The sequence below is a fragment of the Anoplolepis gracilipes genome, chromosome 7, assembly GCF_047496725.1.
Source record: "Anoplolepis gracilipes chromosome 7, ASM4749672v1, whole genome shotgun sequence".
Classification (NCBI taxonomy): Eukaryota; Metazoa; Arthropoda; class Insecta; order Hymenoptera; family Formicidae; genus Anoplolepis; species Anoplolepis gracilipes.
Window position 1 is genome coordinate 2,589,314 of NC_132976.1, and position 24,640 is coordinate 2,613,953.

General features: G+C 40.7%; 1 protein-coding gene across 3 annotated transcripts in view; it reads left to right on the plus strand.

The window, feature by feature from the left end:
- Positions 1–24,640, plus strand: part of LOC140667864 (E3 ubiquitin-protein ligase MIB1-like) — a 297,267-nt gene that overhangs the window by 188,515 nt on the left and 84,112 nt on the right. Inside the window, exon 10 of one of the 3 annotated variants that reach the window (XM_072896167.1) lies at positions 10,704–14,113. The exons of the other annotated variants lie outside the window; for them this stretch is intronic. Coding sequence (XP_072752268.1) covers positions 10,704–10,707 — 4 coding nt within the window. The 3' untranslated portion in view covers positions 10,708–14,113. Of the gene's footprint in view, positions 1–10,703; positions 14,114–24,640 lie in introns of those variants that run through there. 3 annotated transcript variants of the gene reach the window in all.

The following is a 24,640-nucleotide window of genomic DNA, read 5'->3' on the forward strand; positions in this document are numbered from 1 at the left end:
AAATTCCTTCTTTGCACAAAAAAAAAAAAAAAAAAAAAAAAAAAAAAAAAAAAAATTATCGCTTTTTTAAATGTGTACAAATGTCTAATCATAAATCATTAGCGGTAATACTTTGGCTGCTTTAAATGTCGGACTCGCGTGAGCGATCTCTACGAGTGTCACCGGAAGCGAAATGCATTGGTAAAAAATCCGCCGGGGAATTCTATGTTGACAATGAATTACGGAAAGCAGGCAATTTCACGGGGACTCAGCGGAATCGGACCGACTTGCAACGGGGATGGTGGACGAAGGACGGAGGGGCTGGGGGGACCAGAACGGTGGTCGCAAAAAGTGCAGCCAGTGGGACGACAAATCAAATTTTCGCTCCGACTGCACGGAGCCGTGGGCCATTGTTGCTTTTTATATGCAAAGCAGGGTTAAATTATAGCAGAGGAAAGGAGGCGACAGTGGCGGTGGCGAATCCTGCGGCCCGAGTCGGGGACCATTGTGCTACTCGCTGACCGGAAGCATCATTGTACTACTACTGCCGTGAGAGTGGTAGCTGCTATTTAAATGTATTTCGTCCGCCGTGTTTCAGCCGTGGCGAATACGCGCGCTGCACTCTGACGAAATACACTCGAGATGCTGCCCTTCTTCCTCTCTTTCGACTTGTCATAACATAACGATAAATTATGAGAAGGATAGACAAGCAGAAAGAGAGAGAGAGAGAGAGAGAGAGAGAGAGAGAAAGAGGCAAATTTCTATTTGAGGATTTAGCATAAGAGAGATATATTTAGAATACATTAAAAATTTTCGACTATTCAAATTTTCTATTTTTAAATAATTTGCAATCTATTTAAAAAATTTTATTTTTTATCGTATTTATTTTTCTTTTGATATGATCTGTGTATTTCTGTTTTATTATTTAAATACGTTGGAGAAATATTTATAAATATTATGCGCGTTCATGTTTTTCCATCGTTGCTGTCGGAATGCCGCGTGCACTCTACCGAAATTGCAGCATAAGTGCATTTTTCTATATGACGCGCTGTAGTAGACGAGTATAAACGCGCGTTTTACGCATTTTTGTGATTCCGGTTGAAACGTTCGTTTCGCGTACAACACAATAACGTAATAAACGTAATAACGTAAACGGGAAGTCATGTTTGCTGCAAAGTGCATCACGATATCCGAAAGTAAGTCTGACAGATTTTTTTTCGTTTTGTTTCACAGCGCGAAAATATCTAATATACAGGCAGTGATGCGTGAATTTGGTTAAATCGGATATCTCGCATCTTCGAAACAGGATTATACACTAACCCATTTTGTAACAACGAGATCGTTTATTCCCGCATATAATTATAGGCGATAATTAATCGTTGGTAAATAACTTTGGTTGAAACGGAATCTCCTCCCGTAGAGCGAGCTACCGTAATCACTTTAAAGCCCCTTTGAAGGCCCTTTTACGGTCACACAACAAAGACCGATGACGCTATATTAAAATTGACGCGGCGATACGATTAATGCAAACGCAGTTGAAGCATCGGCGGATCGATCGAAGCGGCTCGTTCGTTTACTCGATCGACCGGCCGATGCACTCGTACGACTATATCCGCCTATATCGCGATCCACTTGCGTGCTTGTTGCAACACACGCTGCGGTTACGCGCATCATTGCTACCGCCACGGCATCTCGTCATCCTCTCTCCACCCGATCATCGTCATCATTGCGATCATCATCGTCATTGTCATCATCACCGGCCGCTGGCGTTATCGTTATTATCGGTTCGATCATCGTCGTGTTTCCCGCGGACAACCTTGCCCGCGGGTTTATCGATTGAATTTAACATAATCCCGTATTCTACGGGTGGTGCATAATTGGCCGCAATTCACCAACCAATTTCGTACACCGCAATGTGTCACGCGCGTACAAGACTTTCGCTGCGTTTTCACGCAGCTGCGACCGCGTTGCAGTTATAAATTTTGAGGGAGCGCCGCGTGAATTATCGAACAACAGCTTGGCGGGTTATGATGAAGAAATTAAGGACAAAGACGTTTCAAGTACGAAAAGTTAATAACAACGTGCCGAACGTCATTCCTTTTTGCTCAATTTGTGGGAACTTTGGCCGTAAGAAAAAGAAAAGAACCAATATGCACAAGAAGCGTAAAGTTGAAAACAACTCTGATGCCATTTCCTACGAAAGAAAACTTGCCGAGGGAAATTGCTAAACAGTATTTCATTTTAATATGATTTAATAGAAGGATTGGATGTGGATTTTAAACTAGTTTTTACAACGCTTTCGCTTTAGCATTATTTCTCCTGAGATTAGATGTACGCATTTATCCCAAAAGTAGTGATATATTTTTAAATCTTTTTTTTTTTAAATTATTTTACGTCACAACATGCTCTTACTTACAATTAGTATCTCGAGAATTAATTGTAGCGATGCGCGTTTAACTCTTATAGTCGGAATTTCGTGAATCGCGTAGACTTGGCAGTATTCTTCGCAAAATAAACGAGGAAGAAAATCGACGCTCGCGGCTTGGGTTTTGGGGTGGGGTGGGGTGAGGTGGTGTGGTGTGGTGTGGTGTGGTGTGGTGTGGTGTGGTGCACGTTTTCGCTCGCAACGTAACTCCCGCAAAATTTACTGGCTGCAGAATCGTGCAACCCGCCACCACGATTTACCTGCACTTTTATCGCGCCGTATATATAAATACGCGTGTATGTGTGTACATATATGTGTGTGTGTGTGTGTGTGTGCGTGTGTGTATGTGTGTATGTATATACGTACACACACGAAGGGGAGACCCAGCTGTCGGTTGCACGAGCTCGTAAGTATTTCCGTACACACAGTTTGCGAGTGGTATTTGCACGTCCGTGTATATCGCACGTACGTGTGCATAAATACATCAAAATAAAGAAACGCTAGTGAGAATCAACGAGAACGGGAATGCGATTTCGCGCAGTAGGTCGGAAAGTGCCACGTTGAAGTGGCATCGAATGTTTCTACACGGCCACGTGTGTAAGAAATTAGAAGCTATCAATTGAACGTTCAATACGAATAATTGAATGTGCAAATTCAATCTGTACGCTACGACATAGATATGTAGCTTCCTGGATATTGTAAAATTTATTTGCTGTTTAGTAGAATTGCAGAGCTATGCGTTTCACGGATTTTTATGAGTTATAGTGGTTCGGCGGTAATCGCAAAATTTCACGAGTATTTTTATATCGCTCAAAGCGCATGCAAAACTCTACGTGTGCGAGTTATCGACGAGGAAAATTTACAGCGTATTTATGGCGTTTTACGACATCGCGATATCTGATAAATTGCAGTACAGTGCTGTTTCTTGAATGAAATTCGTTCGCTGAATCGCACTCGAATTGACTCTTTTGCGCGAATTACGATAATAGGAAACAAAGCGATAAATGGGTTATTGGATCGATTTGAAATTGTAATATACGTCATATACAAATTAATTAAAATATATTTATTCAATGATATATTTGCATTATGTACATAATATGTATATGGAGGATGACGCGATAGAATGTACATATACATATAAAGTAGCAAATGACAGACACAGATGCTTGAACCGAAGCTCGCACTGAAAATCGAAACTGATAACGTCTAAAAATGGTACCGAACAATTAAAATAAATGAATTCGCAAATGCGAATATTCGCGTTTTCATATTATCCAAACGACAATACGCAACTCGTGTCAAATGTGATTTTCCATCGCGTGCGGTTTAATTACTTCACTCGCACGCTCCCTCTCGCGTGGTTAATATTCTGTCAAAGAGCATCATTATATCCATAACGCTCGCGAGTTCTTGCCACCGCAAGCTGGGCTACCCCTTCGCGGTAACGAGGGTTGAAGGCAGATCGCTAAAAAAAAGGGAAAATAGAAAAAATAAGAGAGAAGAGAAATAAAGCAAAGAGAGCAAAAGGGAAAGGAAAAAAGCAGCGGAACAATGCGACAAAAAATCGCCCCTCTTGTGCGATTGAAATACGATGAACGGTTTGATCGGGTTTCCGATGGACGAGCGAAACTCCACATAAAGTTAATACCCACAGCGGCTACGACACGCTAAAATACACACGTGCACGACTATGTATATATCATGTGGATTTTCTCATGGGATTTCCAGTCCGGCAACGGAAGTCGGTCGATTTTTTTTTCTTGTTTTTTCCTTTTTGTCGTTTATTTTTTTTCTATTTACTTTTTTGTTACTTTTTATCGGAGCGAATGATTATTGGGTTTCGCGAAACGCATCGCGAATTTATTTTTAGATTCTCCGAGGCTCGATTGAGTTATCTGTAATCGTTGCCAGCGCCCAATTACACGAAAAAAATCTTCGTATTAATCAACGAATGCACGTGCTATGTATATATCATGCTAAACATCGTACCGATATTTATTGGCAATTTGATGTTTTCCTACATGTGTATTTTACTTTTTCTAATATTGACAAACACGTGCGAGCTCGCTAATTTTGCAGAACGAAACGGCACTGTGGCTGTGCACTTTTATGCGGCAAATGGGTTGCACGTTTTTGCTGGCGATTGCGTTACAGTTAACGAATCATTCCTAATTTCGAAACGAATAGTCGTTGCTATGTTTTATGAAAAGCGAACGTCAACTGAATGAACAAAGAGATGTAAAAAGCTTGCTTTATATATATATATATATACGTGATAACGATACGCGAAAAAAAAAGTGGAAATAATACAATTACACGTGGAAAGTAACGCTGGAGATATTATATGTCGTTATTGATATCGCGTCAGAAATTCTTTCTTTTTTTTTTTCCACGAAGTAAAAGATTTCTAAAGTTTCTCACATTTCGCGTATTTATTTTATTTTGCGCGTTTTTAATTCCTCCAAGTTTCTAAACTTAGTAGTAAGTCCGCGGTGATATCGACGATAGGAGGCAACGGAAACTCGGGATTTAATCCCGGTCGATGTGGCTCGCACTTTGCAAGTTTTCGATCTCGCCTTAACGGACGAGTTTCTGGCGCGAAACGGGCGCGGATAAGTTGGCGAGATACATTAAAGCGGCGCCGAACTCCCGCACCGAAACTTGCTGCCACGGCGGTCTCGTTTCATCGTTTTCACGTCCATCCCCACCGGGTCGGCTTTAGGTGCCGCGACGTCGTGTGTACATAAACGCGAAATCCATTAACGACATCATCCGCACAGGCACATACGTACACAGACACACCTGAGTTCCGTCTACACACGCACGCGCGCACGCACTCGTGCGAAAGACGTATTACGATCGGCCGTGTGACATGAAAAGCGTCGCCAACGGGTCGGGGCGCGGTGTGTTAGCGAATTATTTCCTCTATATAATCCAACAAGTCTCTTGCGAATCATATGAGGGAGAATTTTTGAAGAGAACTTTCTTTATAAATTTTAAGAACGAGCATTGGCCCTTTGAGTTGTGCTTTCTTTACGTATTAAATGTGTTCTGAAAAGAGACTTTCTCTATTGAATTATTCTTTGAAATATATTTTTAAAGAACCGGAATATTTTATAAATATTACTATTATTTAAATTACGATTAACAGTTTTCATATACAAGACACGTACGCTGTCCTGATTACGTTGTAATAATCGTATTAATGTAACTTGAAGCTGCGCCTGACCAATATCAGGCATTACTACTTGCGTTGAATTTACGAGCTATTCGTTGATCGCATAAAATTAAATAAATTTGTATTTATTGCAATATATATTTAATACAAAACATTCTCATATTTTGACGGAAATTACATAAATTGTTGCAAACGCTAAAAATAATATAATTTATATTTGTGTGGAATGCAGCGAGGATGAAAGTAAAGAAACAAATTAAAATGCTATTTAAAAAGTAAAACTATGAGAAATCATCAGCGGCTTCTTATCATTAACAAAATCCTGCTGTTACAGTTGCGCAAATGGCGCGACGAAACTTTGAAACACAAACGCATTTTACCAAAAGCATCGCCGAGGGAATGCCAGTTTTCATTCGTTCAGCTTCAGGCGAAATATCATTTTGCGGCGATAAGCCGGGTGTAGTGCACGCGTGTAAAGCGCGTGTGCAATACACACACACACACATATATATGAATACACTCACGCGCTAATATCTATCCGACTGGCCGCGGTATATATTATAACGTCGCGGTTTCGTATTTGTGCATCGCCATGTTGCGATGATGTTATCTCGTGAAATTGCTCTCCGCTTCGTGTAACGAATACAGCTCGGTTCGCTTTCTTTTTGCTAGCATAAACAAAAAAATATATATATTTTTATAATACACAATTATTAGAAGATAAAAGCATATATTATACGCTTTTCAGCGCAATATAAATCAAGTATTTTTATTAGTTAATTGTATCACTTGCATTATCGACTCCGGATGCAGAATTAAAATATACGACTACTTTGGTCGACAGAAAACTAAATATCAGTCTGGAATCGGAGATTTGTCCAAGAAACGTCCTTGCATGCGCGCTTTCACGCGTCCGATTCGTTCTTCGTGCAATTCGTTTCTGCTGATCGAACGCACATCGACGGAATGTTTGGGACACATGTAAAGCGCTGCGACAGCGAACACGAGATTTACGGGTTTCGAAGGCACCTGGTGACAGACAGACGATCTCGAAGAGGACCAAAGTGTGGGATCCAGGCTCTTCGTCGATGGTTTGTCTTCGAGATAAGCAGGAAAAACTATCACATATTCACCTCGTCACACTTTGTTTCGAATCGTTCTCTCTCTCTCTCTCTATATATATATATACATATATCTATCTATCTATCTATCTATCTATCTATCTCTCTCGTTCTCTTTGACAATCTCAAAAATCTCGCGTGTCCAGAGAAGCATACGTCCGATATGCCAGTCCACCGTATTTATCTTGCTCGTCTCTATCGCATCAAAAGAATAGAAAAAGAGGGAAAGAGACAAAGCTGAGGGAGATATGTACCACCATGGAATGTAAATCACTGGCGTTTCGAAAGCTTTGCGGGTACTCTGGATTTGTGGTAGATCCGTTCGAATTTATCGGCGCAGCATCATTTCTCTCGCTTCTTGCGCCGAGCGATAATAAAACTCCACGATCATTATTAATTAAACACGCTCGTGTTACATCGAATTGAGTATGGAATAATTTCTCCGACGATATGCAAGAGTCGACACCTATCATGCGCTATGCAATGTCTTCTGTCTTCAAAGAGCGTTAGATTTATTGAAATTAATCTTGATTAAATAGATTTTTCTCGAATGTCACAGTGTCGATGCTAGTAATCGATATTGAACGCTAAATTAGATAGATCCATTCGATAGACGAAAGCGAGATGGTGATTTAAAGCGGTTAATAATAATAAGATGAAGCGTCCGATATAAGTTTTCTCCCGGTTACACATGCGCGTATCATTACGCAATTCGTTGTAAGGTATTGACACAGCACTAGAATACATAATTTACTCCCGGTTTGTGCGCCTGCCGGATCTCTCCCGGGCGAGTCAATATTTGCCGACGTCATGGAATTTCTGCTGGTGCAGCGTCGCGCGACCAGGTATCCGATAGGTACGCGAGCGTGCAAGCTTTGCCAGATACGTCGTTCTCGCGAACCGCAACCGACGAAACAAGACGATCCACGAGAGCGACTGATCGTTTCGGGAACGAATCGTTTGAATCGATCTTTATCGCGTGACTCCAGGAGGTCTCTCCACATCGCCGATAACGATTAATTAGATTCGGACATACGAGCCGAAAATATTGGGTGTCAAAGTGCTTATTTGTATGCATATCTAGTTGGCCGCATGTAATTATAGGAAATTGCCGAGTCGCCAAATGACGCGAATCGGCGCATATGCGCGTTTTGAATCCGCGTTAATCAATAACGATAAATTGTCGCTGTTGATAAATTCTATCTCCCATGTAATTACGGCGAATTAGAAAAATTAATTAAAAACTCTATCTCCGCGCCGTAATCCTTCCTCCGATGCACTTCGACATACTCGGCTTATTTATAAATCGCATTTTGCGCGTCGATTCCAAGTTTATTTTCCGCGAGCAGATATTTTTCGCGTATATTAAATTAACGTGTAATTGCTGTTACACGGACGACGCAGTCATTCCCATTTCATCATTCACTCTGCTCTGCAATACAAATGAAATAAACACGCAATGTCCATCGAATGCAATCGCCCGATGCGACGTCCAACTCGAATAACTCCACTCAGCATTTCGCAGATTATTTATTTATTTTTTTTTTTTTTTTTTGTGCGAAAAATGAAAGAGATACGAGCATTTTTATAGAATAACGCTTGTGATTCTTGCATTCATTTTTATCATATTTATTAAGTGTTAAGTGTACACAAAAATACCGTATTTTTCCGACTTGTTTCAACTGCACCTCACGTCCTCGGAGGACTCGTCGCAGGATAAACAAATTCGTCCATCCGTCTCTCTTCCGCGCAACGTGGCCCGCGGCGGGAAGCATCGGAAACGACCTCGAACGCGGGAGCATCGACGGTGAAAAATAATTCCGTTTACCACTTGCAGAACTATCACTTTTCCGACGGAAATAAGAGAGAGACAGACAGAGAGAGAGAGAGAGAGAGAGAGGAGACCGTGCGCGGCGCACGTATTTAAATATTCTGCCCTTCACCTGTATTCGTGACTCGTCGAACGGATTCGCGCTACGACCGCGTCGCGCTGATCCTCACACAGGTTTTATATACCGTGAATGTATATGGACGATTCCCATCCGTATATTTGTGCGCGTATACCTCGCGGCGTACGCCTCCATAATTTACATATTGTTGCGCGGTAGAAGCCGCCTGCCCGCGGCCATTTCTCGCCGATCGCTCAGCCAGCCGACCGACCTCCTTTCCCGCAAATATCATTTCGCGAAAAGTTTTCGCGCTCACCGTCTTTTCTTTCTCCTCCCCTCATCGATATGCCGAGGCAATCGCCTCTCGTTCGATCACCTCCGCTCGACCTGCGTGCTGATTTCGCGGATATATAGCCGTGCCTGGAGGGAAATGCGTTTTGATGGAAGTATTCTCCATCATCGCAATCGCGAACGCGATCTCGAGAATATTTCCCATCTCGGTGATGACATACTCCGAACGGGGGTCTCAAATATAATTAGCTTCGCCGCGTGAACGTTTAACACTTCTCGCGAAATACGAATACGTTGGAATGGAGCGTGGGATTAGCATTATTGAAAATAAATTTTCTCAATAGATTTTCTTTTACGAATGTATAAGGAAAATATTGCGCACGTGCAGTATATATTATATTTATTTTCTATTTATTCTTCCTCATGACAATAAAAGGCTTTGATGTGTGCTTTATTTTTTTATTATTGTTTGTATTATAATTTTATTCGCTGCGCAAATAATATTAAAACATAATTTTTATGAGACATTTTTTTGTATATTTAATTAAGAAAATAAGACGCATATTACACACACTCACACACACACACACATACATATTAAATTTATATAGTGTGTATATGTGTGTACACGCATAAAAAATATATGCAGTACGTTTAACTTGAATATTAATAAAGTTATTTTTTTAACTAATGGAATTATAATAAAATTTTCTTAATATAAAAGTTGCTGTGTTTTAAAAGTCTTTATAATTACTTAAGCAAAAATTTTTAATATTTTTTACAATATTTTAAATATGACTTTTATTTTTTTAATAAAATAATATATCTATTTTATTACCAGCAAAAATGTTGTAGAGCATTTTTTAATAAATTCAATAATATACAATATAAAGTGTTGTTTTTAATATACGTATATGAGATATTATGTTGCTCTTAGGTATGAGTGGAAAAATAAAATACTTCCAATAAGAGGTATTTATTTTTTATTTAAATTATTACTAAAAATACATTGACAAAAATATATTGTTAATTAAATAAAACATCATTCTTCTACATGATCGCCATTATTATTTATTTAGAAAGGTGATTATTTACACATAGAAGGATGATCATTTTAATTATATAAATATTGTAAAATAATTTTCAGCAGTAATTTAAATAAAGAATCAAATTAAGCGAAAAATTAAATAATAAATATTTTTGTTGTTTTTTTTTAAGAAAAATAATTTTTATTTACATCATTAAATATATATCTTTAGAAACAAAATACAATTTTTATTTATGTTTTTATCTAAAGAAAGAATTCAAAAGTGAATGGTGTCAGTTGCGAGTGACGTATTTAGTATTCTCTTTTACTTTTCTATTCTCGCAACCATTTCTATCAAACTCGCATCACTTTACGCTCCGTATTATTAATGAACGATCTTGAATTGACTCACCTCCATTCCTTTCTCGAAACTTTTTTTTTCTTTGAAAATTTATTTTTTTTAACAGATTTATGGAATCTTTTAATAACAACAAGTCCTCTTTGAAATACTTAAATAGAATCTAATTTATCTCTTTCTTTTTACTTTTATTCGCGAATTAATATGTTTAAAAAAATAGAAAAATAAAAAATACAATTTTGGCTGACAAATATTTTGCATTTATATTAATTTCGAAGATGATTAACGTATATACGATATTTTAAGTTTATTACATATATTCTCACATTGTATATTCTCCTTTTTATATCTAAAGTTTATATATAAAGCTTCTTATATGTATATGTTTTTATCATTTTACAATACATATGTATTTCTTTTATATCTTTTCAGGTGAGTAAAGCATCGAACTTTGCCGAAGATGTATTTTGACGCTGCTGATGCGGTGAGTAACCAGATTTGTCAAGATACTAACCCGAGAACGCGAAAGACAATTCTATCGCGCTCGATAAATGCGCGTTTGCATCAACTTTTTAGCGGGGCGTTTACATGACAGCGACCATTTACTCAGAAATGACATTAATCGTTTTCGTACCGAAACATAATGCCGACGTGTTCGCATTTTCCGCGAAATAAATATTTTAGCGAAACGTTTAACGTTGGGAAAATTAATTCGCGAAACTGGAAAAGAAAGATTGTGAGAAAATGTACATATTCATAGAGCGTGCAATCAAAAAGAAGGGAACGATTATTTTTCTTTTAGACAGAAATAAATAAATCGAGTATTTTATGCGCGAGGATTTAGTGACGTCGCGCATATTACGGTATCGCAAAATTATTCCGCTCGCGAAATGCTGGAAGCGCGATTTACTGTTTTGTGCAAAGTACTTTTCCCCATTTGCGTCAAAGGGAGGGTTGGAAAAGAGAGCGAAAAGAGAGATAGAGATGGAGCGAGAAAAAGAGAGGGGAGGGGAGGGACAGCGACGTGTTAAAAAGCGAGTAGAACGAGGGAAATGTACTCAGAGCAGAGATGAGAAAAGTTTTGTTGACTTGGCTGAAATTTAATTTCGACTGGAATTTCGCGTAGAATCCACCGACGGTTATATTAGTTCAAGATTCGCTTGCGTATCATTTTGCCGATTCATTGACCGCTCCAACAAATTAATGATTTTAACGAGGTAAACGTTTAAATATATTCTTTTCTTTTCAGTCTCTTCCAGTATCGCGAAACATTGAAGAATGTTTTTACACGTCGCTTCGCGCGCTATCAATTCATTTTTAATTGAATATGTACCGTTTATTTTTTTTTCTTTATTCAAGGAATTTTATTTTTATCATGCGTATTTCATCGCGAAATCTCGTACGGACATTCACTTAACCTTTTTATCGGTTTGCAATACCAGTTTCCGGTCATTTTCCGTTATTTTGATAACATCAACTGTATGTTATTTCTTGATAAATCAGTTGTTTTGAGTTTAACGGAAAAAGAAGGAGAGATGAAGAGACTGTTTGCAACGATATTCAATATATTGATATTTGATTGCGATTTATTTACCACAGAATACGTCAATAAAAACGATATACATACGCGGGCTTTTCCCTCTTTGCGTTATATTCGCGGAGTGGAGAATGATTGATTTATGTCAAGGGAGAGAAAGAAAGAAAGAGCTTGAAATTAGTAAGAGTGCAAATACAAAGGGGTTAATTATCCACGATGCGATGCTTCTTATCTACATAGAAGGCCCTTAATGCCGCTTGATCGCTTCTAGCGTTGTCCTCTCCGGACACCAACAGAGGCGTTTGCGTGCCCCGCGGGGTGCCTGGCACCCTGCAGCGCGAGCGTATCGCCTTCTCCGTCCGCAACACTACGCTTGATGATTAATTGATCGCGCCTCGGGCGGACAGCGAGAGGCAGCGAGGCAAAGTACGTTTCCCGCAACGATACCCGATCGCTTTAGATACCACTGTTCGCACCGAATTATAGTGTCGGATCGCCACTGCGAGGCTGCGGTAGTAAAGCCGCGTTTTACGATCCCTGTGTTATGACGTGAATTAGGACACCTTGTCGTAAATATCGCCAACTGTCGCTGCCCTTTCGTAAATATGTATACAGGCGACGCGACGCGTGCTTGATAGAGAAATTTTTATTGAATCAAGACGCGAGACGAAATGACTTTTATTTTATTTCATGAGTCCGAATATTGTCACGCTATTTGAAAAGCATCGGTCGCGTACAGAGTCTGTAAAGGAATCCTTTCGTGAACGTCGGTTCACATTTTCTGTGAAGAGAGGACCGTTGAATAAATCGATAATAACATCTTATTCTTTACTTTATTCTGGGAGAAGATTAATTTGTACAATTTTGTTTTGTATTTTTTTCTCGAATCAAAATATATATAATTTAATCGTAGATTTAAAAATTGCGGAAGAAAATTACATTTAACGTTGAATTATATTTTTTTTTTTCCTGGAAAGAAAAATTCAAAATCTCTGGCAGAAAATATTGCGAGTGATCTTGTACATAATACGAACAAGTCGAGAGACTTTCAATGCCGAGACGCGTAAAACGTGTCGTCTCGGATTAAATTACAGCCGCGGTCGGAAAATCTGATTCAGGACAGCTTCGACGCGACGACGGAACGGGCGGTTGAGGGAGGTGGTGGGTGGAGGTTGTAAATGCCGTCGTATTTAGGGAACCGATCCTACGCTCAAGACTGGGCTAGCTGGCAGGCAGGCAGGCAGGCAGGCAGGCAGGCAGGCAGACAAGCAAGCAGGGCTCGCGTGTCTAGACCGGAAGTGGTTCTCGTGCTAGGCGTGGCTCCTTGATATACAACCCCTTGTATCTCACGCAGCAGCAGCTCTACCCGAGTGCCCTCGCATCGGTATGCTTCCTCTCCACGTTGGTGTGCACGTACGGGATGTCCAATAACCTTTGCTTAACCCCTTGAGGCGGAACGAAGTCGATCGATCTCGAGTCGCCCGAGTCGGAAGTTATCCGGTGACCATTGATTTTTACTCTCTTTTGCGTGGAAGAAAGAGGTTTTCGTTTTACCTGTCATTCGTTCTCGTAAGATTTTCTCGCGACGCAGTTTACAGCTGTAGCTCGCAGTATCGATCGAAAGTGAATCGTGAATTTTGAAAACACTCGCATAATGGGGCAACTAGTAATCGTTCCGACGATCAATTCCGAGATGTTGAACATTAAGGGAATTCCAAGTCATGGCGCAGGTTTTACTAAACACTGCGAACCCGTAGACGATAAAGTTTTTACTATCCTCATAATGTATAAAACGAAAGAGTTTACTAAATGAGTAATTTCATTAAATTAATTCATTACGTCACTTAATGACACTATCATATATATATATATATATATATATATATCGTGTGTCATAATATTACCTAGTTATCCGACGACGCGATCTACCGTGTAATAACAATCCTTGTTCGTATTGACATAGTGATCAGCCGCAGCTGCGAATACCTAGGGCATTTATCGACCAAGCATAAATTGTCTGCATTTGATTTGTCCCTATTATCGAGTTATTTCCTAAACTAACAATCGTGCTTTGAATCAACCGAGTACATTGACACTAATTTACTGGCGAAACATTTCATTAACCTCGTTCAGAATCGATCTTTAAATATTAACTCTTCATTTAATTAATATATTTTATTTAATTAAAATTATATCAAAAAGACGTCAAGAAAATAGTTTGAAAATAGCAACTGTCGTTCTATAATGTGTGTGTGTGTGTGTGTGTGTGTGTGTGTGTGTGTGTGTGTGTGTGTGTGTGTGTGTGTGTGTGTGTGTGTGGTTTGTTATTTTCCTAACCGCGTACACATGTTCAAAAGATGTTTATAAGAGATCCATAGGATGTTAAAACATGTTTTAACATTCTATGGATCTTTTATAAACATCTTTTGAACATGTGCGCTGTTAGGGTTATTATATCACTCAAGAGTGACAGATAATTTGAAATAACTTAAATCATTATTCGAAGCATGGAATCCTTGTTTTGAAATTATTTTTTCCCATATTATTTTATAAATAAAAAAAAACCACAGCGGATGTTGAAAGAGAAAGAGCAAAATACTGTCGGGAAGATCTTTTCGAGTTTATTAACCCAGGTTTATACTACGGTTGGGAGAATTTACTACCTAACGTAATTATATCGTAGTAGTTTCATCAAGCCGATCTTTCTGCATTACGTTTTTCACATGATGCTGTCCAATTAGCGAACGCAATGAACGACTTTCGTCTTTCTATACTCTGAATATTATACTTGTACTTTAAAGCTGCATCATCTCTTGAGCACGCAATGATTTGCTGCCAAACGAATTCCACGAGTCTGAGAAGCTTTGACGTAACATTTTGTTGAAATCTTAAAGGGCCAAAGGATCATTCAGCAAACAACTCGAGATACGTGTACTCGAGATTCATAAATTGGACAACCACTCAACGCAAAGTTTGACCATCGATCCGTACGCCCGTCTCCTCAATAGCTCGTGTCTCGGACGTGAAATCAAATTTAAAATAAATTCCAGCTAAAATTTGAACCTTTGAAATGTAATCGCAATTATTCCGCAAGGACAATGTAATCGAATAATGGCATAATCGAGTTACGAGCTTCGGTAAACGCTACAGAAATTGTTCTGAAGAGAACGTCGTGCTGGTAGCAACATATATATATATATATATATATATATATATATACATATCGTAATTCGATAATTAATAGTGACTCTCGTACCTGCATCCGTGCGATGCAGTAACACGTATCGCTACGCATAATTTTACGTCCGCACGCGTGCGTTATTTGGGCCACAGGAGTGACTAATTTATTACCCCGATACGCTTTGCAATATACCCTATAGAAACTGCGCACGGTGTTATACTGATCGACCAATTTCAATATGTATTTGTCGTCGTTTGCTGATTCTTGGCAGCCTTCGTAGTACAAACAATGATTTGTCACTATTAGCATTCATGTATCATGTATTGGAATATTAGTAGTCTATTTAAAGACTATATTGTATAATTCAAGTGGAAAATACATGCAGGCGAATGTAGCTATTACATAAATTAATCTTATTAAAATGGATACTATAGTGAAAGAGAAAATTTTGAATTAAAAATTATCTTTCGTTTGAAATTAAACCATTTATCAAAATGACAGTTTTACTTTTACATAAATATACATGAAAACATCGAAGCGAAAAGGATTCGATTAAAAGCACTTAATTACAAATTCTAATTATAAGTTCGATGAAAGATCAATGTTCGCGTCGTAATTCGGAATGTAAAACGGATATCTCTCGACGTAATCCAGGGCGAAAAGCAATCTATTCTCATATGTAACTCATAATGCGTACGCGACAAGGGCTCTTCCTAATTCTGGCGGCCGCAGGAAAACTGGGACAACCCCAATGGCGGTACCTATATCACCCGCATCTACCACCCACACCGCCGGCTTCGCCTTCGCCACCGACACGGCGGGCGACATCACCGCGGACGAGATTACATTACTTAGGGGCTCCTACTTTGCGGTCTCGTGAAATGCACTCAAACTAATTTACGCCCGAGAACTCGGTGCCGCGTCCCCCTTTTTCTCTCTTTTTTTTTTTTCTTCTCCACCGCCTCGCACGGCGGTCACAGACGCAGATGAATCCTTTTGACGCGTTAATCCAACTTTGCTCTTGCGGCTTTGGGCTCGCTCTGAGCGACAGAGCCGAAGAGGTAGATAGATGGAAAGTGAGAGAGAGAGAGAGAGAGAGAGAAAGACAACGAGATTCCTCGAGTGGGTCTCGCGAGCGGCGGGCGATGAGGAAGAATTTAAATTAGTCATCGGAAATGTGTGGACCGGAAAGGCGAGGGATCTTGCACGGTCTCTCACGTTTCTAGTTTCTCTTATCTTTGCACCTTCATTGTTTCTAAGCGCTCTTGAGAGATAAGCCATTTTCCCATTACGCCTTCTGTTCTTTAAGTTTGTTGATACGTAATTCCTCACTTATAAAGTTTAGCTTTAAAAGTTTCTTGAAATAAAACTGTTGTTTAAATTATAACAGTTTCTATATCCGCGTTACATAACTTGTTATGTAAATGAATTTATTCACCTTTTCTGCAACAAGATTTTCTCTCACATTGGTAATGATCTAATTAAAAGACAATATACATTATATTTTATCAAGTATTGTTATTATTTTTTTTTTTATCTATATTTTTGATTTTAAAAAATAATCCTTAGATCTATATCTGAATTTAAAATATATCCATCGCTTTTATCAAATTCACAGAATAGCCATTAAGCGCGATTACACTGTATTAACAAATATTTCACGAGAAAGAAAATGGAAAGAGAAAGTAATCTCTTCGCCATCGTTCACCATTCGATATATCTCGGCGCGTTAGGATTATCGAGCTGCAGTAAATGCGTTATCGCTTTCGCCGATGAGTATCACATGCGACGGACTGAACGATCATCTCCGATTTTCTCCGGAAACTGAATCTTGGCGGGCCTGGGATTTTTTTTTCTCGCAAAATTACGTACACCCACATCAATAATTAACCCTTATTAACCTGTCACACTAATGAAACCTATATCAGGGTGAAATTTAATTAAAACAGATATTTAGGTCGAGTCGGCAACCAAGCAGCTATCACCGACATCGTCGTCGACGTTGTCGTCGCCGTTGACAGATTAGAATATTGCGTCCTTACTTGCCCTCTTTTCGTTCCTCTGTGACTCGCGAGGAAGAAGCCACTTGAATCCTTCAATTATCGCATCTTAATGGCGAGATGCGAGGAAGGAAGTCTTTAAAACGCAGTAGCACGCAGTCGTTTAATTATGTCGCTTTTGCGTTGTTGAATTTATGTTGATACACTTCCAAAAGGAAATGTTATTTGAGAATTGAAAACATCATAAATTGTAAAATTATTTCAATCGTATTTTATCATTAAAACTGTTATCAATTTTTTACGAGAGAGATTTTGCGTCCCACCTACAAAAAATAGTATGTATATATATATATATATATATACATATATATGTGTATATAGATGCCATTATACAGGATTAATGCGTCGGTTGCTGTTTGCAAACGTAATCGAATTGCTAAAAAAGTATTCGACAATCGTGGGAAGCACGGCAACGACAACGACAACAACGACGAGATGTCCGCATTCCATGCTTGGAGTGCCGCAAATTTATACAATTAAGTGTAATAACCGTCGAAATAATTAGAGACGTAATTGTTGTTGCAAGGAATAATTAAAAAATAATTGTGCGCTTGTCTCCTACCGACGTCAACGTTCCTTCTTTTTTCGCATTTGCCACGCTACCTCCGCGTTTCACCGTTTTAATATCTTCCCGTTCGTCCGTTCTCTTCTTTTTCCTTTTCGTATATACATAGATTCTATTGTAGTTTTATTTAACTTTTAAATTTACCTGCTTTTTTCAATTTATTCTTTGTCTGAATTAATACAGGAAATGCTTAAAAGTGACTATTAATCCGTGCTTCGCATTGTACACACAAAAAAAAAAAAAAAAAAGAAAAGAAAAATTCTGTTTACTTGAGCTTTTCACTTGAATGAATCTGCAAAAATATATCGATTCCAAATTGTTAAATATCTTTAAAAGATTGTGTGTTTTGTGATTAAGTTTTTTGTCTTTTTATAAAATTTCAAATGCATAAACATTTATTTTTTAGCAAATATTAATTTTGCATTAATTTTTTATTATTGTTTATTTTTATTATTATTTAGTAATTAAAAATTTTATGATTATTATTTATCTCAGTTTGATAGATAGGTATGATTAATTCTGGTCATTTATTTAGTGCGTTAAACTCGTTCTTATTCTATAACTGTTACAATTAATATATTTTTTTGTAATATTCTATATTAAAAATTATATTTTTATTCATTGAGACAAATTCTTTTTAAATCTAATACATATTTTTATTTTTTTCTCTCTTTTACTTCCCTACTAATCTTTGCACTCTTAATTGACATTCAGATTTGTCGATTTATTATGTTTGCCAGACATATATTACACAATCGTGACAGCAATTTGCTGCAACGAATGCATACTACTCTTGCCGCCGTAGACTCCAATGCCGAGTCACCGGCCACAAAAGGGGATTTAATGACGAAATCCGGATTTAGTGGGGCGATTCCATCGGATATAAGTGCCCGGAGAGTCGTAAGATCGTTTATATACTAACCGTTATTCGTAGACTTAACTTTTATATAGGCGGCAGTTATCGCGCGGAACTGCACCGCTGCAGTAAATTTTGAACAAACGCCGCGAGTCGAAGAGCTTTTAAAGCCCAACACGGAGAAAGTATCGCTCTGACGAATCCTGTCGATGGCTGTAAAGCGCACGCAGACACGAACGTTGCCGCTATTTTGCGAGCTCAAATTAAATGCCGGAGAATATATGTAGCGTATTCGCGTTCATCGATTTGATCGTCGAATTTATTCTGCGCGAAATATTCCATCGAGAAGCTTAAATATAAATTTCAATTTAATTGACGCTTCTTATAATTAATTTGTGCTTTAATGCTTTATCTTGGCACACCGCAAATCTCTCTCTCTCTCTCTCTCTCTCTCTCTCTCTTTCTCTCTTTTTCTCTTTCACTCACTCGACTAATTGTAAATAGAATTCAAAGTTAAGAATACCTGTAGATTTCGAAAAATGACAGAAGCGAGTACAGTCGTTCAAAATAGAAATTCAGTGGACCAATATATTTGAGAATTCCACTGATATTCCTTACGTTATATGTTCTACAATGGAAAAGATCTTTTTGTCAAACCGTCATCGGTTTGATACTTTTTCGTCTATCCGCGAACGCTCAAAGTCTGCCAATAATCTCAACTTGTTCGCCTTTGTACGAAGGCACGCTAACATAACAATTTTATTGCCTGCCTACGTATCAATGACGAGCGCTTACGATCAACTTATGGATCTTGTACCCATGCGAACCAGTATGCTTCCACGTGCTACCCGAGTAAAAAAAAAAAAAAAAAAAAAAATCGCACACGGTCCAGCTTACATAACATCGCCTTAACGCTTCTTAGAAATTTATGCGTTACTGCTAATGTTTCGTGTTATATATATTATCCAAATTGTTCGGAAATTCTGTCACTCTCACTGTCACAAATTAACTGGACGAACCGCGATGGCAATCATGTCGCGTCGTATCGGTGATCTCTCGGGGCTGATGTCTAATGTCAACTACAGCTGGTTGAAGGGGACCAAATGCGTCAATTGGCGGTATATTTGACCCGTGTTCAACCAGCTAAGCTTAACATTACATGGGGCGTTACTCGTTCGCGTCCATCTTCTCTCTTGCTGGCTCGCGTCGGCTCGCGTATCTTCCTCGAGCGAGTCGCGGAATCCACATGGCATCGCTTTGCGTCGCGTCACTGTTCTCTCGCTCTGCCTTGCTCACTCACTCACTCTGTCTCTTACATGTTCATTCATCCATGAATGTCGATCACAGAATCGTCGCCTTCCCCTTTCCCCTCGTGAATGTCCGGTCAGATGCCCGTGACATTTTGTGCCCTTCGATACGTGATAGCAGCTAAATCGCGGTTAATTGCCGACCTTTACTTTCAGATTTTACTTGGCGTTACGTGAAACCGTCAAAGTTTGGGATCGACAGGCGAACGAGCGGTCGAGAAAAGAAAGAAACACGCGCATCGACTTGAAAAAGTATCGTTTCGTTATTCTGTTTGTTTCCCCGTCTTTTTCTCGCAAACCCGCGCAAACGACACGGAGCCGAAAGTGATGCAAAGTGACATTTCCGAAAGTCGTACAAACGTCGATGTTAACGAATCATCGAAAGATCGATCGCAAAAAAAAAAAAAAAAAAAAAACACATTTGAAACGAATTAACGGAGACAATAGCGTCATCGTGCATGTATGTCGCGGAAGGGAAAAGCCAGGGTCGCGCGTTTAAGCCGCGCTTCGGTGTCTTCCGGACAGCCATTAAGGGTGTCATTGTGCGCGGCGACAGACCGAGGGGGAGTTATTGGCAGGAAGAGGGGCATTAAGGCGGCAACAATGGACCCTGACTCGATCCGCCGAGCTATCCTCGTCGTCGTTCTATGCCTTCCGTCCTGCCGCCCCTCTCCGAGCCCCTCTCACAGTCATTTCTGGAATCTGCCGATACCGAGCCGGAGCCGGAGCCGGAGCGATCTCACATGAGGAATCGGTGCGGTATTTCGAGAAAACGGTATCTCCTTCGAAACGCGTCGCATATCTAAAAGGACGGTAACGAAGAGACGTACGCGTCTCGAGAAGAGAGATCATGTCGAACGCGGCGGAACGAATTCCTGACGGCGCGTCGGGAGCACATCGCGCCGTTATTGCGTCGAGAAGGAATCGGGGGAATGACGTGTGTGCGCGCGCGCGTGCGAATAACTATTCTGGGCCCGGTATGATGCGCGAGTAACACGAGACGCGTGCGTTTAAATATATCCCATGCGGCCATGCGCGAAGTCTTGTCGCTCTCGGTTCGTTCGTTCGCTCGCTGTCGTCGCGCGTTCCGTTGGCCGCGAGCGGCGGAATCTCGCCCCGATTATGGTTATATCGCGAGAAAACCAGACCGACCATGACGTGCGGAGCAAAGCAGACAAGAGAGGACCGGGCACACGAGGGGGAAGAGAATTCTCTTCGCGATCCTCGAAGATAGAGTCGAGGGTCTCTCGATGGATGAAACGTCTCCGCTCGACCAACGTCAAATATGGCAATGCGCCTCGCGTTGTCCACATTGATCTTGGATCTCATACCTTGCCGCTGATCCTCTCTCGGGGTTCCTCCCCCGAGGAACGTAGCTCTGTCGGCTGGATCAGTTTTCCGACACGAAGACTGAAGGATCCACTTGAGGACAGACACGACACACATGTACGACACTACTTCTTTTTTTTCTTTCTTTTCGCACGAGACTCTCGCGACACTGTTTACGACGAGACAATATTCACCAGCACAATCGTATCGTTGTAAATGATTGAACGCACCACTAGCACTATTCGCGATCACGCGGGTCGAGGTCGCCGGGTGCCGTCGTCGCGACACGAATATTTCGAACGCTCGCGCGATCCTCTCCCGAGAACGCCCGTTTTCGCGTATATTATTTTTAGAAAAATTATGCAACGATGCGCGTCGTTTTACGCCAAGGTGTTTTCGCGCCTATATTATCTGATGTATACTTTACTCCACAAATCGGACAAACGTAGCTTCTTCGTGGAATTATAGATCGATAGAGCAGAGAATGTCATCGACAGGAAGGTCAATCGTTGCTCTTCATGAAGGATCTTTGTAGCTCGATACAATGACCTTGAACGATCCCTTGCGTCTATTTGACGTTTGTCGTTGTCTTTCAAGAGATTTGCGAACGAACCGAGGCTGTGATCGGAAAAATTGTCTTGATGCAGACGAGTCACGAGAGATATGAGACAGTCGCCAAAGTTCCCAGTTTCGTTGGACGGTTCTGCGGCACTCTGCTTCGTTCCTCCTTCGTTCGACGATATTTTCGTCGACGACGGCGAGCCGCGAGTACATGTGTATCGTGTACGCGTATATGCGTGAGTTGTACGTGAGAAAAGAAGGAGAGAAAGAGTAAGAAAGAGAGAGAACGCGAGGATCGGGCGAAGGAGGGGCGGAATATCTGTCGGCCTATATCCGGAGCGAGTCTTCTCATAAGATTATTCTTTTTTTTTTTTTTTTTTTTGGTGAATTTTTGCGAATTTAGTCTCTGAAAAACCGCATGTATACGTAATAATACAAATATTAGTCTGTGTTTCTTATTAATTATAAACAATTCGTTTCGAAAGCATAGAGATGAAAGAGAATTTTACATCAATTACATATGTTAATACGGTAGAAATGAGAGACTGCGAATTAACTGATAGTCGACGTTAATACTTTGAATGCTCGAGATGTCTCGTATCCATCGGATCCTCATGCAATATTTCGCGATGGCCGCGGAATATGCATATGTGGGTAAATGTCGATAGGTTGTCCAATATCGAATACCGTATTTTAAGTCCCATTCAACTTTTAGCTCGTCGTCGGTCGCTTTTACCGTTTCACTTTTATCCAGTTTCGATTCTCTTGCCTCGTGGCCGATGATAATATCGTATCGCGGACGAGATTTCACTTGGAGGCGATCGACGAGGCGAGAAGTGACAAAGACGGAGTCTCTTCTCAAGGCCCGAGAGTTGCCGCGGGAAGAGTCGATCGAGATTTCTATTTGGACGGCACGATGTTACACCGCGGCACCGATAGGAGTGCGCAAAAATAAACCATCTAAAGTTAGACGACGGTCTTAGGACGTTGCGCTAATTCTAACTCTCGTCCGTCACCTTCGATCCTCTAAAGATACATATCGGACATCTCGTGCGAGTAATTTCTATTTTGTTAAAAATATTCTTCAGTCATATCGTGAAAGAGTGTCAAGAGCAACCCAGGGCATTTTATTTACATAACGAGAATCGTTTATGTAAAAGTAAAATCAGAACTATATCTCTCTGGAGGGATTTCTCAATAAATAATGAAGAAACGATCGAAAACAACAATGAATTTTTTAACACTTTTCAACCAGCCTTGGCACGACGGTTAAAGTTGAACCGAAAGGATTCCTCTCGACTCCCTTAATTTTTGCCCTAACAAGAAAAGTTTAGGCCGCTAATGAAGTTGAGTTTCAAATTAGACTCGCAGTGAAGCAAGGTCCGTCCGAGATTAAGAATTCACAAGCGCTTGCTCGGCCGGGTGTAAAAGCGGACGGTGACGAAGAAAGCGCAACGCGGATGAATAATTTTTTTTACGCTCGGAATACTTCGCGGCCGTGATTTTTCACGATTTCGTCGAGCCAATTAAACGCTAATCTATAATTCCAGCGAAGAATATAATACAGCTCCGATGACAGCTATCTTCGTTTACTATTCTTCCGAATCTTAATAATTCAGGATCGATCTAAATAAAAAAAAAAAAAAAAACGTGTTCTTGAATCGGAAAACAGAGCGGAGAAAATATGTATTTTGAGGATGTATCTGATTGCAAACGATAGACATCCGAGTTCCGACACATAGATTTCTATGCACAAAGCCTAGAGAGATAGAGTTTGAACGGGAACTTCCGTCGCTATTAACTTCGACACGGTTTCGAACTTTCGATCGTAGAGCCAAACATCCAGGACAGCGAGTACGAGCTTGAAGCTCTTTGAGCGTCGGAAATAGTTTCCGACGCTTTCTAATCTCGAATCGCGCATCGCGCGCTGCTGCAATGAAACTTGTGAACGTCGTTCTTCGACGAGGAAAGGATTCGACGCGCTCGCGTTTGAATTACTACCGTGATTCCGTTGAACGCGAGAGGACGGCGTTGGTCGAACGCACATGAGCGACCGCGTGTTTTAAAATCGATACGTCTTGGAGAGCCAGCCGGCTCTCTTCTCGAACTCGTCGCTATTATTAGAGCGACAATGGGCAAACTTTGGTTTCCGTCGACGGCGACTCCCCGCGCTACAGGTCGCGTCGTTCCCCGTCAATCCGTTACCGGCTTCAGTCGCGAAAGGACGTACCTCTTGCCAACTTGTTTGAAAGCCGGCGTTTCGAAGCCTGCACTCGAACAAGCAGTGCGACTAGTAACGATTGTGCCCCTTTAAGACGTCGCCAAACCCACTGGGACGCGGTGGGCGTTTTGACGTTTTTCATTTACGTCGGTTCTTTACAACCTTCTTCTACATCTTTCTAAAGAGACGTTCTCCACGAGTGGTTATTACGAGCTGCATGTAAACAAACACGCGTTGCTCCGAACGTGCGCCGAAAAGTCAATTACGATTTTCATACGAGTATCGCGTTATTCTTCGTCCGATACTTTTTGTTCAGCACACGCGTTGTTTCGCGTGACACACAATTTATGGCAGTAACCATCCGTTTGACGATGGCGGTAGGTAGTATGAGCGAACTGACACGCGGCCGATCGCATGCTACCGTGCGGCGCGTCTGACCCGACGTTACCGTCTCTCCTTGCGCCACAATCTGCACTCTGCCGTATCCAGCGGCGTTTCTATTGTCGCGCGACGTTTCTACTGCGGCGCGCGACGATCACGGTCGTGTCTGACCACGCGCCGCGTTCTGACTACTAGCCGCAGCGGCCTATCGGAGCAAGCGAGCGAGCGACCCTTGGTTTCGTCCTTTGCTGCCGAGAGTCCGTCACGGATGTCGACTTCCACGTTGGGCTACGTCCCCTCGCAGCCGCACTCTGCCGCAGCTGCAGCAGCGCTCGGACAATTGTAGACGAATGCGTGTACGTGGCTGAGTG